The following is a 17,696-nucleotide window of genomic DNA, read 5'->3' as shown; positions in this document are numbered from 1 at the left end:
GGCTCAGTGGTAAAGAATCCACCTGCCAATGCAGGAGATATGGGTTTGATCCCTGGATTGGGAAGATGCCCTGGAGTAGGAAATGGCAACCCACTCCAGTATTCTTGCCTGGGAAATCCCATGGACAGAGGAGCCTTGTGGGCTACAGTTCACCTTTAGCGACTATACAACAACTACTACTACCCTACTGCTGCTAGATGCTCAGTCATGTCTGAGCAAGCCACCAGGGAAGTCTCTACTGCAGCTTATGTAACCTAATAGTGCTGTTGTGTGCCACCGGCTGGCCTAAGACTGTTACATATACGGACACATTTAATCATTGTAATAACCCTGTGAGGTAGGTATTACCCCCTTCTACAAATGAGGACAGAAACTGAGACTGCAGAGCGGTTAGACTGAGCTAGGCAAAGGGGAAGTCTCTTCAGACTGAAGTGTTCACCAGCCTTTACATCTGTGGCCTGGGGAGCAAACTGACAGACTTGGTCCCTGGCCACGTATCTCGTGTGTCGTCATTGTTGATAACCTTCCTCTCTCTGTGCTACACGTTTACTCCTCTTTGGCAGCTGTACAGATAGGGAGAACAACTCATTTCCACTCTAGGTTATTATGAGCAATATAATCCTAATTCAACCCCTAAGGGGTGCCTTTCAGTCTAAGTGCCCATTTTTTGCAGGGGTGATGGCAGATAACAGGCCAAACGAAGGCAGGTCTGTTAACAGTGATTTATTTACCCTGACCAGGTACAGATTGGAGGGAGAAACAATGGATTCTCGAAAATATATACTGTATTTCAATTTATGTATTTATTTAAAATTGAAAAAAAAACCCACATTTATTTCCATTTTGAATTCAAGCCATGTTTTCATAGTAACTCTGGGGAGAAGCTTGTCTCAGTCCTGAAGACTCTCATCGTGTTGCTGCTTTCATACCCCCAAAGTCTTAAAACTTTATATTAGCACCTCATTATACCTGCCTTGGTGACCTAAGGTACCTAGTGTGTGCTCAGTCGCTCAGTTGCGTCCGAATCTTTTAGAGACCCCGTGGACTGTAGCCCCCCAGAATCCTCTGTCCATGGGATTTCCCAGGCAGGAATACTGGAGTGGGCTGACATTTCCTACTCCAGGAGATCTTCCCAACCTAGAGATCAAACCTGCGTCCCCTGCATCAGCAGATTTCTTTACTACTGAGCTACCTGGGAAGCCCCTGGGGTACCTTATGTGACACTTATGCATCCATCCTGGATCATATAATCCTGATGCCCTTATTTTCTTCCAAATGATGCAAACCATGTTGTGTTATATGATTTAAATTGAATGAAAATCTTTACTGTCCTTTTTATTTTATTGATACCAATTGGTGTTAAAGTGCCTGTTTTATTCAGTTTGCTTGCAATTTTGTTTCCCTTATTTGGTTCCAGTACGTTTTTATTTAAATGGTTAAGTCTACTATTTCTAAAAATACTGTTTGGACTTCAGTGTACCTGAATATTTATCATTAGTTACTTTTCTTAAACTCTCCAACCATGATCATTTATGAACTTTATAGACAGAAGTGGTAGTTGCTCAGTCGTGTCTACTCTTTGCAACCCCCATGAACTGTAGCCCACCAGGCTTCTCTGTCCATGGAATTCTCCAGGCAAGAATACTGGAGTGGGTTGCCATTCCCTTCTCCAGGTTCCCAATCCAGGGGTAGAACCCGGGTCTCCTGCAAGCAGGCAGTTTCTTTACTGTCTGAGTGACTGGGGAGGTCCTAGTAGACAGAAGGGGAATCTTCAAATTCCAATTTTTGATTATTTGCCTATGCTTATGATTTTTTCTAGGATATTTGCTGACTGTAATTTTTTTTTTATTAGAAAACACACATCAGAGTACCACAGCTTTCAAAATGTACTGTTTCTTCTTTATCTACCCTACTATAGCCTTTTTTTCCTCAGGCTACAGTGTATCACCTCATATTAAAACAGGGGACACTATTAGTACAACTGACAGAAACCCAACTTGAATTTCCTATTTGTCTCATTTAAGGATAGTGCTGGGAATAGATTAGGGGTTGAGCTTGGCTTCAGGAGACTTGCTCAGCATCTTTGTTCTCTCTGGCTTTTGGCTGTCACTTTCATATTCACAGATTAGCTTTTAGTAGCACTTTGGGAGGGAGGTTGGGTTGCCAGCAATGGTTGCCAGCTCATATACTTAGAAACATAGTGGAAAGAGTTGTTTTTCCCCTGACTCTAGCTGAAAAATTCCAGGGCAGATGTCTGACTGGGTCAGGGAAGGTACTCTGAATTGTACCAATTCTAGGCCCATTCCTGGGTGAATTAGTTCAGCCCAGCCAGCAGAGTACTATGATTGACCTTGTTTAGGTCTGGCATCCACTTCTTGACCACTGGCTGAAGCTTGTGGTTATAGGGTCACGTAAGAAGATGGCAACTCCCTTTCCAGTCAAAGGATTTAGTTTTCCTAAAGAGAGAGTAGGGAGCTCCTAAACCCAGGAGAAGCAAGCCTTTTTAGAAAGATGAAGTAATAGATGTCTGATATTGTTGATGATTGGATGGAGGGTGGCTGCTTATTAAAAAGGCTTTAGAACAGTTCAGATGAAAGATAACAGGATATGAACTGAGGAGGAGTGGAGATGGAGAGGTGATTTGACATTCAAAACATTTAGGTAGCATTCATGGAGTTATAAGCAAATTATTAAAAAACAAATTAACTGTGCAAACACCAACCAAATGAAATAAGCCATCTGCTTTGTTTGACCCTCTTGAATGTGTTTACTGTGGGGCATGCAGTTTTACCTTTTTTTTTTTTTGTTACTTTATTTACATAGTTATTGTCATTTGTTTAGTCAGCTGAACATTTTCTGTCTAGAACAAAGTAAAGGACATAAGGTTATTGACAGTTGGTCGTTTCAAGCTGTTAAGCACAGAACGGTTTTCTTAAATGCCTCTCTATCATGCCTCTGTGCATAACCCACTGAATATAAAAAAAGGCAGTACCCTTGACTCATGTCTGACTCAGTGCTGCTTGGGCTATAATTTTTGTTGGTTTATCTGTGAATAGAATTATTCTGTTCAATGTGTAAATATGACCTACGGGCATAGCTTAATGTGATTTATAGATTTATACTAAATTGTATATTTCTCTTTGTATTGGTGAGTGCATAGGACTAAATATGACTTTCATATTGACATCAGGATTCTTATGTAATCATGTAAAATTTTTCCTTATTATAATAAATAAGATCTTTTTAGGTATCCTTGAGACCAAATCTCATAAGTACTAAGCATTTATTTGCGTTTTAAAATGTGTTGACATTTGGACCAATGGTGCAGAAGCAATGGTGTGTAAAAACTGTTGGCACCTCAGCAAAGATCAGAATAGTGGTAGCAGACTATACCAGTGGTCAGTGTATTTTTAACCATATTGTGTTTGCAGAAAAATAAAAAAAGCCACTTTCACTTGAGAATACCCTTGATGAAACAGTAAAAAATTATTAAGTTTTGACCCTCAAGTCAAAATATTTATAATATTCTATGTGAAGAAATGGGAAGTATGCATAAAGCAGTTTTGATCCATATTGAAATGTAATGTTATCTTTAGGAGAAATACATATACAGCTGTTTTACCATTTTTACTTGATAGAATGACAATCTGTGGTTATTCAGATAAGGCTGTTTGGCATTTTCTTTAAAATAAGCCTGTCCTTTAAAAGAAGTGACAACTGGAAATAATTGTTGCTCAAGATAAAAATCCAAAAGAAGATAAAATTACAAGTTAAAATTAGAGTTAAGAGTTTGGAAAACTGTATGCACCATCTTGAACGTGACAGCTTCCCAATACTTACACTGTTCTGATGAAATTAGTATTTGACAAATGGGATGTTTTCGATGTTGTGTAGTAGAGTCAGCATTTGGAAGATCTGCATAATAGAATTTTCTAAACAATGTCTATGATGTTACAAAATCATGCAAGGATAGAAGATTAATACGGAGTATAAGATAGATCAGTAGGTTTTAGTGTAACAAGGTTAAAAAACGTTCATTGGTAGAAGTTTGAAATTATATGTTGCAGTGAGCTTGTAAGAAACTACTACTTGTAGAAGAAAGAAGAATATATAAAATTTCATTAAAGTACTACATTTTCCACCCAAATCTGCATATTTTAAGCAAACAACACAGAGCAGCAGACTGAAAGTTGGAGCAGATGTGAGAAGGCAGCTGCTTTTCATTAAATTAGAAATTAGAGATTTTTTAAAATGTGAAACTATCTCTCTTGTCACTAATTTTTTATTGTTTTGGAAAAGTCATTTTTCTCATAAAAATTGTATTTATGTTAAAATGTAAAGAATTTTTGTTATATTTAAATTAATAAATATTTTAAAATTTACTGTTTTAATTTATAATGCAGCAAATATCAATATAACCTATTACATAAAAGTGTTTTAGAATTTTTAATAATTTCTAAGAAGAGGTCCATGAAACCAAAAAGTTTTGGGAACTTTTGGCCTATAGAATGAAATTCAAACCTCTGTGTAAGGTCCAAAAGTCCTTCTTTTTTTTTTTTTTTTAAATTTATTTATTTATTTTCTCAGTGGGTTTTGTCATACATTGACATGAATCAGCAATAGATTTACACGTATTCCCCATCCCGATCCCCCCCAAAAGTCCTTCTATCAGTGTCTTCTGCCACCTCTGCTATGCTCTCTCCTGTCTCATTTCTCCTTTCCCAAAAGAACCTTGCTGTTTTACTTCTCCGTACATTTGCTCTGTGCTCTTTTTGCCATGAATATCCACTTTCTTTCAGCTCTCTGTCTAAAGTTCGTGTCTGAATGCCTCTTGGGACATTTATCTGTATAATACTCCTTTCATAAATTCTACTTTATTTAAAATTAATATAACTGCTCCAGCTTTCTTATACTTATTGCTTGCATGGTATATCTTTTTCCATCTATTTACTTTCAGCCTACCTGTGTCTTCATATTTAAACTTGCCTTCTTATAGATATCATATAATTGGATCTTGATTTACTAATGCATCTAAAATCTTGACCTTTAGTAATTTTATTTATGAGGGCTCCAGCCTCATGACTTAAGCACCTGCCAAAGGCCCAACCTCCTCATACCATCGCGTTGTTGTTTAGTCGCTAAGTTGAGTTTGATTCTTTGTGACCCTGTGGACTGTGGCCTGCCAGATTCCCCTGTCCAAGGGATTTCCCAGGCAAGAATAATGGAGTGGGTTGCCATTTCCTTCTCTAGGGGGTCTTCCCAACCCAGGGATTGAACCCACATCTCCTGCATTGGCAGGTGGATTCTTTACCACTAAGCCACCAGGGAAAGCCCCTACCACGTTGGGCATTAATATTTCAACATATGAACTTAGATAGTACACAGAAACTTAAATCATAGCAAGGGAAAAAAAGAGGCAAACCTTTAACCTGTTATGGTTGTGGGTAAGTGAAAAATGAAGATTAATTCTGAGTAAGAAGAGCTTGTGGTGGGTAGCTGAGACTGAAGACATAAAGACTATTCAAAATATTTCAGGGTTTCAGAAGACACTGGGGAAAGAGTCAGAAGGTGGTCTGGTGGTAAGAGTGAGAAGAAAAAACAGACCAAATTAGAAAGGAATAAATATGTGGAAAGAGATATGAAAGAAAATTTCATGTTGGAGGAGAGTGATTCTATCCAGAGCTGGAATTGAAGTTTTCAGCCAGGAACCAACCTCGTTCTCTCCTTTTCAAAAGGCTACTTATATCATGAGAAGAGAATAATCATCTAGATGTTTTCCCAAGGAACTGCCTTTATTTTATTGGGTTTTTTTTTTTTTACATTTACATTGAATTCATTAGAATTAATGCTTGTGTGTGGCATGAAGTCACTATGAACTTTTTTTCTTGAATTGTTAAATCAAAAATTAAAAAAAAATTTTCCCTTCTCTAATTTTAATTGCTCCGTTACAATTAATTTTCTGGTGTTTTCTAATTGTGCTCTGAAGAGTCTCAGAGTTTCTTAGGCTCACATCAGGCAGAGAGCTATGATTGTTTCCTTCCTTTGGCTATTTTTTTAATTAACTTTGTTATTCAATGAGCAGTATTTGTCAGCTACTTACTATATCTATGCTAGACTAGTGATACTAGTGTCCCTAGAGATACTGAGTCTTAGAATGAACATGGCGCTTGCCTCAGGAAGTCACATTGGCTAGTGAGTTTCACATATCAGGCTTCCATTCATTCCTTTTTTCCTATTAAAACTGGCAGAAAGACTGATATGGAGACCCAGTAGTTTTGTGACATTAAGCAAGTTTTATCTATCTTCTCCAAATCTTCATATAATCTCATTCTGTAGTGGGATGGTAATCCCCATTTTAGCGTATTGCTGTAAGGATTAAACGGAGTAACTTCCTGTGAAAGGGCTGAGTTCCCAACAACTAATTTACTTTCTTCTTTCCTAACTTATCTATATTTTTCCTATTGATAAAAGTCTTGAAATTTTGGTTAACATTCCTGTGTCCAATGTCATCTGACTCTTTGGTACAGATTACTAATAGGTTGGGGCTTCCCAGGTGACTCAGTGGTAAAAGGTCCGCCTGCCAATGTACGAGACACTGGAGACACAGGTTCAATTCTTGGGTTGGAAAGATCCCTAGAAAAGGGAATGGCAACCCACTTCAGTATTCTTGCCTGGAATATCCATGGAGAGAGGAGTCTGGTGGGCTACAGTCCACGTGGTCTCAAAAAGGGGCGGATATGACTGAGAAGTACATACAAAACTTCTCTTTCCTAACCCTCTGTTGATATGACTTTCTTTAGTATCATCATACCATCTTGCTTAAGCCAGCAGATTTATCTTAATTTCCAGGGTGCTTAATTTCCTTTCATTCTTAAAGATCCCTATATTCCAAGAATTTTCCTCTCCTTTTGATATTATAATACTACGGTAATATTTTTCTTCTTGATTCTCTTGCAAATGTCCTTTTACATGTCTTTATTCATTTGAAGAATTCATTCTTCAGTCCCCAAACTTCATATATTTTCTCACAACTCATTCCTCTCATCTCTCTCTCTTTCTTTTTTTTTCTTTCCCCTTCTTTTTATCAAATAAGTACTCATCTATTCTCATCACTTCAACTCTAACCTCTCTGTACCTCATTATATGTCTATCTATTGGAATACAACCCCACATTACCAATTTAGTAAAGGGAGTTTATTCATTCATTCTTTGATGATTTTTTTCTGCCATTGGATATACTGTCTCCTCAAATGCTGATCAGTGTTCTGCTCTAAAATTCTGTTTCTGTGTCCAAATTAATTCAATATCTTTATTCTTAATTCAGTTTCATAGCTTGTTTTCATCTTAAAAGTGCTATCATTCTTCTGGTCACTTAGACTCAAATCCTTTATTCCTTCATCTTCATGCTCTATGTTCACTTTAGTCTTATTACTTTTTTTTTTGAAATATCTTATATTCATTACTTCTTTATTTCTTTACTTCTACCATGCAAGTCCAATCAGCAGAGTAGATGATGTCAACAGCCTTTGCATTCTTTCTGTCCTTTATTCTTTTCTTCATACCAGCTCACCCATTATTATTACATTAATAATCTTCCTGTATTCACCTCTTCACATTTTCAGTGATTCATTTCTTTTGGCTGTGTTACTTTTGAAGGAAGATTTTTCTCACTGGATTCTCAGTGTTGATATAAATTATTATTTTCTATTTTTCTGATATAAATTATTTTAATTATAATGTAACTTAAGTATGTCCACATATACAAATAAATGTAAACTTTTGCACATAAAGCTGTATAACTAAAACAATTTACAGATTCATTACAAACAAAACTATAAAATGGATAAAATTTAGGTTAACATAAATGTAACAAAAGATGTTTGTGGAAAATCAGTAAGTTAACATGAATATGGCGCTGAGTATTCTGCATTTGGCAGGGACCTAGTGTATTCTTGAAACTTCTGAGAAACCTTTCTTTCTAAAGCATGCTGTTATATCATTTGGCCTTCAGTTGGTATAAATGTGTCTTTTGAGAAATAGATCTGTCCTTGTCTTTTTTGTTTGTTTGTTTTTTCATGCCTCAGCCAGCTGTGATTAAAATAGCCTTTTTGGCAGCAGTAAGATAGTAAATAAAAATACACATTCAGGCACTGATACTTCTTATTTGATACTGATACTAATTATTTGATATCATTAGGTAAGCATCAAGATGATCCAGAATAGGGAGTGTGTCTGTGTGTGTAATACATGAAAGAGAGAAAAAAAGAAGAATTTCAGTTCACTTGAAAAAAAGAAACTTAGATTTTTATAGGAGACTAATGGAATCTCAAAAATCAGTTTTACAGGTTCAGAGTCTATAACCACCATTATAAAAATTGCTATTTGCGGCACAAAGACCAAATTCTTCATGTTGCCATCCAGAGCCGTTATAAATTTGGGTTAAATCTCTTTTCCTTTTTAGTTTTTTTATTTTTTGACCTCTTACTATTGTATATGGACTTCCCGGGTAGCGCCAGTGACCTGGGAATCCACCTGCCAGTGCAGTAGACCTGGGTTCGATCCCTGGGTTGGGAAGATCCCCTGGAGAAGGAAATGGCAACCCACTCCAGTATTCTTGCCTGGGAAATCCCATGGACAGAGGAGCCTGGTGGGCTACAGTCCATGGGGTCACAAAGAGTCTGAAGGCCCACAACTGAAGTGTCTGAGCACACCCACAGGCACTATTGTGTACACAGATTCACATTTTCCCCAGCTTTATGCCTTGTCTCTTTTTATACCATGGTCCCTATATAATCCCATCTGTCTGTAACCTTAAAGAGCTAATTCCTGCCCTCATCTCCCATTGAAGCTTCTGTTCTCCTCTTCAGTTTTAATTTGACGTTTCTCTGCCTGTGACTTCTTCTGGACTCCTTCCATATCTGGTACTTTAACACCACTTTTTTCTAATATTACTTTAACTCTTTGATTTTTGTAGTTTTTATATCACTAGACTTCAGGTTCTTAAAAGCTTTTTGCATAATCTTCAAGATTGGTTTTGAGGAGAACGGACTGGTGGACACAGTGGGGGAAAGCGAAGCCGGGATGAAATGAGAAAGTAGCATTGAAACATATACCTTACCATGTGTAAAACAGCTGGTGGGAAGCTTCTGCATAACACAGCTCAACAAGATGCAGTAGTTAGAGGGATAGGATGGGGGCGGGACTGGGAGAAAGGTTCAAGAGGGAGGTAAAATATGAATCCTTATGCCTGGTTCACGTTGCTGTATGGCAGAAACCAACACAACATTGTAAAGCAGTTATCCTCCAATTAAAAATAAATTTAAAAAGTAGTTTTTAAAACTGAAAAGAATGATATTCCTGAAGCACTTTACTAAACATTTGGGATTACAAAATCAAATGGGATTACTGAATCAAATGGGATTACAGTATTAGAGGTCTAGTTTCCTGGGCAGATTTATGTGATTCACTTTTACATAGTGTAAGCAAGTGTTCGTTGCTCGGTCTTGTCCAAGTCTTTGTGACCCCATGGACTGCAGCCCATCAGGCTTCTCTGTCCATGGAATTCTCCAGGTGAGAATACTGGAGTATCCCCCCTTCTCCAGGGGATCTTCCCAACCAAGGGATCAAACCTGGGTCTCCTGCATTGCAGGTAGATTCTTTACTGTCTGAGCCAACCGGGAAGCCCAAGTGTTTAAGCAAAATGCTTTGATATAGAAAATTTGCATTTCTATAAAGCTAAAATGCCTTAGAAATTTTGTAATTTTGCACTCATTTGTTCTGTATTTTCAGGACTTCTGGGAAAGATCCTGATGACTATCCGAGATGCAGGTTTTGAAATCTCAGCTATGCAGATGGTAGGTAGTTTGCAAGAATCATTAACTTACTGATGAACTGTGTGTGTGTGTGTTTTTTTTTACAGTATGCTTTAATACGTTTTACATTGAATTTTCTCTGTGCACTTGTGAACTCAACACATTAAAAGCAAAAAGATATGTTGAACATGATAACTTTTAGTAAAAAGTATTTTTCAATGATTTTACCAGTATAATCTCTCACTGAGAGCTAACCGTCCAATGGTACATCTAATTTAAGCTTACAAAGCAGATTTATATAATTCCTGGAACTTTAGTTGCAAAGTACATGCAGACTGAAACAATGCATTTAATTCCTCCAAAGAAGAAATAGTTTTAAGCTAAGTACTTATAATGAAATTTTGTTGTCTGGATTTGTGACTAAGAAGAGAATCAATTCGGCTTTTTCCCTGACCAGGACCTTTGCTGGTTTCTGGACTTTCTCTCACGATCTTCTTTAGAGTTAGCACATTTCAGCCCCTCTCTTGGCAGTCACACCATTAAGCTCTGGAGTCCACAATCATTCAAAACTGCTCTGCTGACACATTTCCAGGAAACCCTTCACTGAAGAAACAATATTAACTTCTCTAGAGCTCTTCTCTATCTTTGTGGTACACTTATCATTGCACTTGACAAATAAATTGGTACAATTATTATAGGAATCCAATTAATAATTTGCATTTTACAGTTTTTGAAAGCCAATAAGTTTGTGTTATTATGGTAGTGAATTACCAGTTCCGGAAGGAATTTTCATACCAGTTTATTTTCTCTTTCTCTGGAAAGGAACTCCTTTTGATTTCTGTGAAGTCTTTGCATCAGCCCAGATCAGAGGTCAGGGCACTAACTGGGGTTCTGCCTATTTTGTATCCCAGATTGGTGCGAATGCTCATGAAGTGAGAAAAGATTAGATGTATCAGCTAGTTTGCAAAGTTATCAGGCACAGCTTGGAGACAAATGGGAAATTTAATATTTGAAGAATCTTGCCCAGGACTGTAATGAAATTGTTAGCAACAGCATTCTCAAAGTATTAGCTTGGTGATATAGTCAGCCATAGGATTATGGGATCTAAGCCTGCTTAAGTAGCAATCATTGTGGACATTTTAGAATTAAACATTAATCTAACTCTAGGCTTACAACCTAGCATAGCGATTGCCCATAGTAAGTGCTCAGTGAAAAAAAGAGTAATTTGCTTTAAAAAAGATTAATTGAATTTATGGGGGAGGCACAGTAGTTTAATGGCAATGAGAATCATTGTGATTTTTGAAATCAGTAAACTCTATTTCTGTATCATGAATCTTCTACTTTCTAGGTATACAAACTTGGCCAGATTTTAAGCATTCCTATCTTCAGTTTTCTCAACTAGGCAATGATAATATTATTTGGCGCTATAGATTATTTTGTGGATTAAATAAAATAATGCTACACAATACTTTGAAGAATTTCCAGTTCAAATTCCAAATATTTAATAAATTATACCTTGTTATTGGGGCTTCCCTGGTAGCTCAGATGTTAAAGAAACCACCTGCAATGCAGGAGGACAGGGTTTGATGCCTGGGTCAGGAAGATCCCCTGGAGAAGTGAATGGCAACTCACTCCAGTATTCTTGCCTGGAGAATTCCATGGACAGAGGAGCCTGAAGGGCTATAATTCATGGGGTTGAAAGGAGTCGGACAAGATTGAGCAACTACCACTTTCACTTTTCACCTTGTTATTATTTTATAATATTAGTAATATAAGAAGTTGTATGAATATTGAATAAGATATTGAAATCAAACAAAGTTCCCTCCCTGTAATAGCTGTGTTGCCTATGCAGAGTACATCATGTGAAATGCCAGGCTGGATGAAGCACAATTTGGAATCAAAATTGCTGGGAGAAATATCAGTAACCTCAAGATATGCAGATGACACCACCCTATGGCAGAAAGCAAAAAAGAGCTAGAGAGCCTCTTGATGAAAGTGAAAGAGGAGAGTGAAAAAGTTGGTTTAAAACTCAACATTCAAAAAACTAAGATCATGGCATCTGGTCCCATCGCTTCATGGCAAATAGATGGGGAAACAATGGAAACAGTAACAGACTTTATTTTATGGGGCTCCAAAATCATTGTAGATGGTGACTGAAGCCATGAAATGAAAAGGCATTTGCTCCTTGGAAGAAAAGCTATGACCAACCTAGATAGCATGTTAAAAAACAGAGACATTACTTTGCCAACAAAGGTTCATATAATCAAAGCTATGGTTTTTCCAGTAGTCATGTATGAATGTGAGAGTTGGACTATATAAAGAAAGCTGAGCACTGAAGAACTGATGCTTTTGAACTGTGGTGTTGGAGAAGACTCTTGAGAGTCCCTTGGACAACAAGGAGATCCAACCAGTCAATCCTGAAAGAAATTAGTGCTGAATATTCATTGGAAGGACTCATGCTAAAGCTGAAGCTCCAATACTTTGGCCACCTGATGGGAAAAAGTGACTCATTGGAAAAGACCCTGATGCTGGGAAAGATTGAAGGCGGGAGGAAAAGGGACGACAGAGGATGAGATGGTTGGATGGTATCACCGACGCGATGGACATGAGTTTGAGCAAGCTCTGGGAGCTGGTGATGGACAGGGAAGCCTGCTGTGCTGCATTCCATGGGGTCACAGAGAGTCGGACACAGCTGAGTGACTGCACTCAACTGAACTATGATACTAAATAGTTTGAACTGTTGTCTGGGTAGGGAGACGCTTCGTGATCTTCAATCCTGGCAACAATAAAAGGACAAAGTAGGGAGCAAAACAAAATTGGAAAGTCTGTGTCTAGTTTTTAAAAATGTAAGGTTTTGGTTCTTGAGACTCTAGAACTTAATGAAATTTTATTTCTAAGTTTGAATCCAGCTTGGATAAGAGTGAGTCTTTGTAGCTTTACCTTACTAGCACACTCTGCCAATTCTTTCTGAAGAATAGTAGGATTTTCAGATGAATGGTGTCAGTGCATTATTATGAGCCAGACTAACTAGGGGATTTTTCTGAATGCCTGGGAGGATAAGGGTATTATTTCCAGGCCCCTCTACAAAATTTGGAGAAATTTTCTTTGGTAATGTTGCTTCCTTTTGCCACTGATTTATTGATAAACAAAATTAAATTGTGCCTATGTCTTTTTTTGTATGAAGAATGAGGTTTTTTTCCAATAACATAGATTGTATGTAGTTGAGCGCCCAATCAGTGGGATCAGACAGTTTGAGATGAAATGCCAGGTAGTGAAGGTTATATTACCCCACTGAGTCTTCACCTCATTTGTAAATTGGAGCTGTTAACATTACTTATATTGTAGGGCAATTGTTATAATTAAATAAGATAGTACACGAACAGCACCTGGAACAATGCTTGATATATTAAGTACTCGATAAATGTTACAAACAAGTTCTTATTTTTGATAAACAACAATTTATTATTGATGGACTGAACTTTAACACTTCTTCAAAGACTTATTTCTTCAGGGTTTAAATTTTAAAGAAAATATATCTGAGAGAACATAAATATTGAGTGCTAAGTGTGATTCATTCTATTTTTTTGGTTGACATGTTTTTCTTTTTTTAAAAATATAGTTTAACATGGATCAGATTAATGTTGAAGAGTTTTATGAAGTTTACAAAGGAGTCGTGTCTGAGTATAATGTAAGTACTGAAGTGAATGTAAAGCATTGGTACTGAAAACTTGTGTATCTCAGATTTTGTAGATCTCAGTATAATTAGTAATTGTGAAAGTATTCCTTGAAGTATTCACAGTTCTGCCAGTTGACAACTGATCATACCAATGACTGGAGTATTTTTATCCCTGAGAGCCGATGGGTCAGTTTTTAAAATATGATGCTATTTTATTTATGGAACAAAAATATACAGAAATCCAAAAATCACTTTGCCGAGATATTGACACATTTTGATAGGCTTCCCTTGTGGCTCAAACGGTAAAGAATCTGCCTGCAGTGCAGGGGACCTGGGTTCTATCGCTGGGTTGGGACTATCCCCTGGAGGAGGGCATGGCAACCCACTCTAGTATTCGTGCCTGGAGAATCCCCATGGACAGAGGAGCCTGTAGCCCAAGTGGGCTATAGCCCATGGGGTCACAAAGAGTCCAAAACAACTGAGCGAATAAGCACAGCATATGGAGATAATATTCTCAAGGTAGAAGACTGTTGAAAATGCTTTAAAAAGTTGAGAGCAAAAAGTTCTTGATGTAGTTGCATAGCAGTTATTTCATAGCATAGTCTATTTAATGATACAAATGCAGATAGAATCATCTGAAAATACAGTGGAGAGTGAATAAATAGTAAGACTTAAGGGGAACTGTTTAGAGAGCAATGAAATTCATTCTTGAAGACAAGACTGTATTCAAATAAACCAAGTGTTGTTCTTTAACACATAACAGATATTTAATCAAAGTTAGTTTCCTTCCCCTTTTGTCAAATTAGATACATTTGTGCTGGTAGCCTGCCTCATCACCCATATTGCTTTATAGGGCATTTTCCTTTTTTTTTTCTTTTTGCGTAAAGTTCACCCTGACAGTGAGACTAGATTCCCCTCTCCTCATCTCTCTACACCCTTTCCTTTTAACCTAGTTTTTAAAAGATTTATTTCTAATTTTTAAAAAATTTATTTCTAATTTTTTTAAAATTTATTTATTTATATTTGGCTGTGCTAGGTCTTCACTGGTGCATGGTTTTTTTCTCAAGTTGCCAAGAGTGGGGCTACTCTGGTTGCGGTACACAGGCTTCTCATCGTCGTGGCTTCTCTTGTTGGGGAGCACGGGCTCTAGGGCGCAGGGGCTTTAATAGTTGCAGGTAGTTGTGGGGCATGTGGTATGTGGGCTGCGGTATGTGGGCTCTTCCTGCGTCAGGGATTGAACCCGTATCTTCTGCATTGGCAAGTGGATTCTTTAGCACTGAGCCAACAGGGAAGTCCTCAACCTACTTTAGAAAAGGAAAAAGGCACTGGTCCAAGAGCTGGCCTGAGTCTTTCTCCTGTTTAGTCCTACATAGTGAAAGACTGATGATGAAATCTTATATTTTGCATTTAGCATACTGCTAGTGTTCTACCCTTCTTTAGAGGAACCAAAGTGCTTTTCCTATTGTTACAGCTTTTCAAACTTTAATCTTATCAGCTTCTTCATTTTAGAGTTATGCCTTTTCTTTTTTTGAATGGAAGAAATTTTAAAGTGTGTTCTTAACATCATTTATTCAACCAGTGACAACTGTTTTCCATTTTAAAAATCTTTCTTTTTTACATTTCCCTTCTTTTATGTGTTACATTAATTTTTAAATATATAGTTAAAAGCAACTACCTTTGTTAATGCACCTTATATTATAGTTTTACTGTTTATAAGATAGACTCATGGATATTTTTCTCACAGTACCTTTGATCCTGAGTTATATTCTCCTACAACATCAGATAGTATTGAATTTGGTAACAAGTAGTAGTTGATTAATTAATGTTTTATATACATTAATATATAACATTAATATAAAACATACATTAATGTTTTATATACATATCTGAGGTAGGTCATATTTCCTGTTGGTAAACAACTTAAAAAAATAAAAAAGATTATCTTTTTAAATTTACTTTTTGTTGAGATAACATTGGTTTATAATATACATCAGTTTCATGTGTACAACACTATATGTTGTGTTTTATAAATGCCATACATGCAATTTTTGTATAGTATACATTTACACCTGGAATTTTTTGAACTCAGGATTCTGGAGATTAAGATAAATGTATCACTGGGTGGATGTGTCATTTTTCCTGAGAAATCAGGAATTTGAATGCCAGTAGCAATATTATACTTTAATGTCAAAACAGCTCAGAATGATTGGTGTTGATGTACTTTCTTCTGTTTAATCTTCTCAGTAAGATATCCTCTATAATTATTAATTAAATTTTGTAATAATAATAAAAGAACCTACTTAGGAGAAAGAACAGAGGGACTTTTTGGAAGGGAAAAACTACTTTATTCCAGACTAATTACTAGTCTTGTGAGTAATTTTTAGTAATGGTTATAATTTTTATTCAGCTAAAAATGGCTTATTCAGCTTAAAACATATATTTCAAATGGTTGATTTATAACATTCTGTTAATGGGAGAATGCACTGGCTCATATGATATGAGCCAGAATATATCAATATCCAGGTATCTTTGAGATGTTACTATATTTATTTGATATAAAATTTTACTGAAGCTAGGAAAAGTTATTTCCTTGAAAATTTTATTGTTATAGCTGACATTCTTCATAGTAGATTCCATGTTGATCATTTACACTTAAATTTGCTGCTTCAGCATTTGCAATCATGAAAAGGTAATAATTACTATCTTACAGTGTTATCATGATCCAGTTATTTGCCACACATATATTACTGCTTGTGGGACAGACAGTGTGTTGGATACCAGGGAGCCTGCATTCTTGGAGCTTATGTCCTGGTGAGGATGGGTATTAAATCAGATACTCCCTTTCAACTACTTAAGGAGTGTAGTCAAAGGGCTATTAAGGAAGGAAACAAGTACTTTTTTGTTTGATATTTTTTACTTAAGTAAAAACTTAGGTTTGAGAATTCTGTTAATTCTCTTAATCTATTAACAGAATTCTCAAGTTCAATTTTTAAGGATCACTTTATGTTTTTGATGCAGTCCTTTTTTCAACATTTTCTTTGTGTTCTGTATAGCCCTCTGCTTATCATTTTAATAGCATTTAACACTGAAAGGGAGAGAGACACACACATCAAAGAAAGGTGGACAAAACTGGCACTTCTCTTTTTGGATAACTAAAAAGAGAATTATCCCTTCTCATCCCTTCTTCTGCCCCGACTGAGGATTTAGGCTCTTGACATTTATGTGTGGGCAGTACTTCATATCATGAGACAGAGATCCTCCTCAACATAATTATTCATAAAAATCAATTTCATATGACCTTTGTGAATTAGTGAAGTAACTTCAGGGACATAATTTAGGGGTTCTAATGAGTAGGGATCTGTTTACCATATTAATTATGAAGTCCTCTCCTTCCTTTTTTAACTTCTGGCATTTTTAGTAGACATGATGATTGAGTTCTGATTAATATTTAAATACTGGTCTATAATAAATTGCCTTTATTTTACTTTGACATTGGGTATTATAAGCCTTCCAAAGTCATTAACATGGTTTACATGGCCTACTGTGCTCTGACCCCATCCCTTTTCTTTTTTTTTTTTTTAATGTGTACTATTTTTAAAGTGTTTTCTGAATTTGTTACAGTGTTGTTTCTGTTTTATGTTTTGTCTTTTTGTCCACAAGGCATGTGAAATCTTAGCTCCCTGATCAGGATCGAACCCACACTCCCTGCTTTGGAAGGCAGTCTTAACCACTGGACAAGCAGGGAAGTCCCCTGGGCCTCATCTCTTAATTACTTTCCTGTGGTCTCACTCAGCTCCTGATATCATAGCTCTTTACTGATCTTCATATACCAAACTGTACTTCTTCCTCTAGGTCTTTATATTTGTTATCAGTTCTGTCTGAAGTGTTCCATTCACTGAATCTTTCAGTGAGAGGCACTATATTTTGGACCACGTTTTTCCGTAAACCACTTCACATATACAGTTAAGAAGCTTAAAAAAGTATACATATATTTCCTCCCTCTTACTCTGCATGCTGTTGTACATTTTACATTTATATGTTAAAAGCTTTATGATACATTTTTAATATTTTTGCTTTAAATAATCAATTAAATTTTCATTTTTAATTGCTGTGAAACATGTTTTATATTTACCCACATATTTACCATTGTTTTGTGTGGTTCCAAATTTTTTCTGGTATTTTTATTCTGTCTGAAGAACCTCCTTTAA

The 17,696-nt window shown here is 36.4% G+C and overlaps 1 protein-coding gene across 1 annotated transcript in view; it reads left to right on the top strand.

Annotated features, from left to right (window-relative positions):
• NME7 (NME/NM23 family member 7) overlaps positions 1-17,696 on the top strand; it is a 226,717-nt gene that overhangs the window by 83,819 nt on the left and 125,202 nt on the right. The window contains exons 8-9 of the mRNA XM_043924726.1: positions 9,790-9,854; positions 13,432-13,500. Coding sequence (XP_043780661.1) covers positions 9,790-9,854; positions 13,432-13,500 — 134 coding nt within the window. The remainder of the gene's footprint in view (positions 1-9,789; positions 9,855-13,431; positions 13,501-17,696) is intronic.

The sequence above is a fragment of the Cervus elaphus genome, chromosome 14 (genome assembly GCF_910594005.1).
Source record: "Cervus elaphus chromosome 14, mCerEla1.1, whole genome shotgun sequence".
NCBI classification, from domain to species: domain Eukaryota; kingdom Metazoa; phylum Chordata; class Mammalia; order Artiodactyla; family Cervidae; genus Cervus; species Cervus elaphus.
Note: the sequence above shows the minus strand (reverse complement) of the source record. Positions and strands in the feature narration are given on the sequence as shown.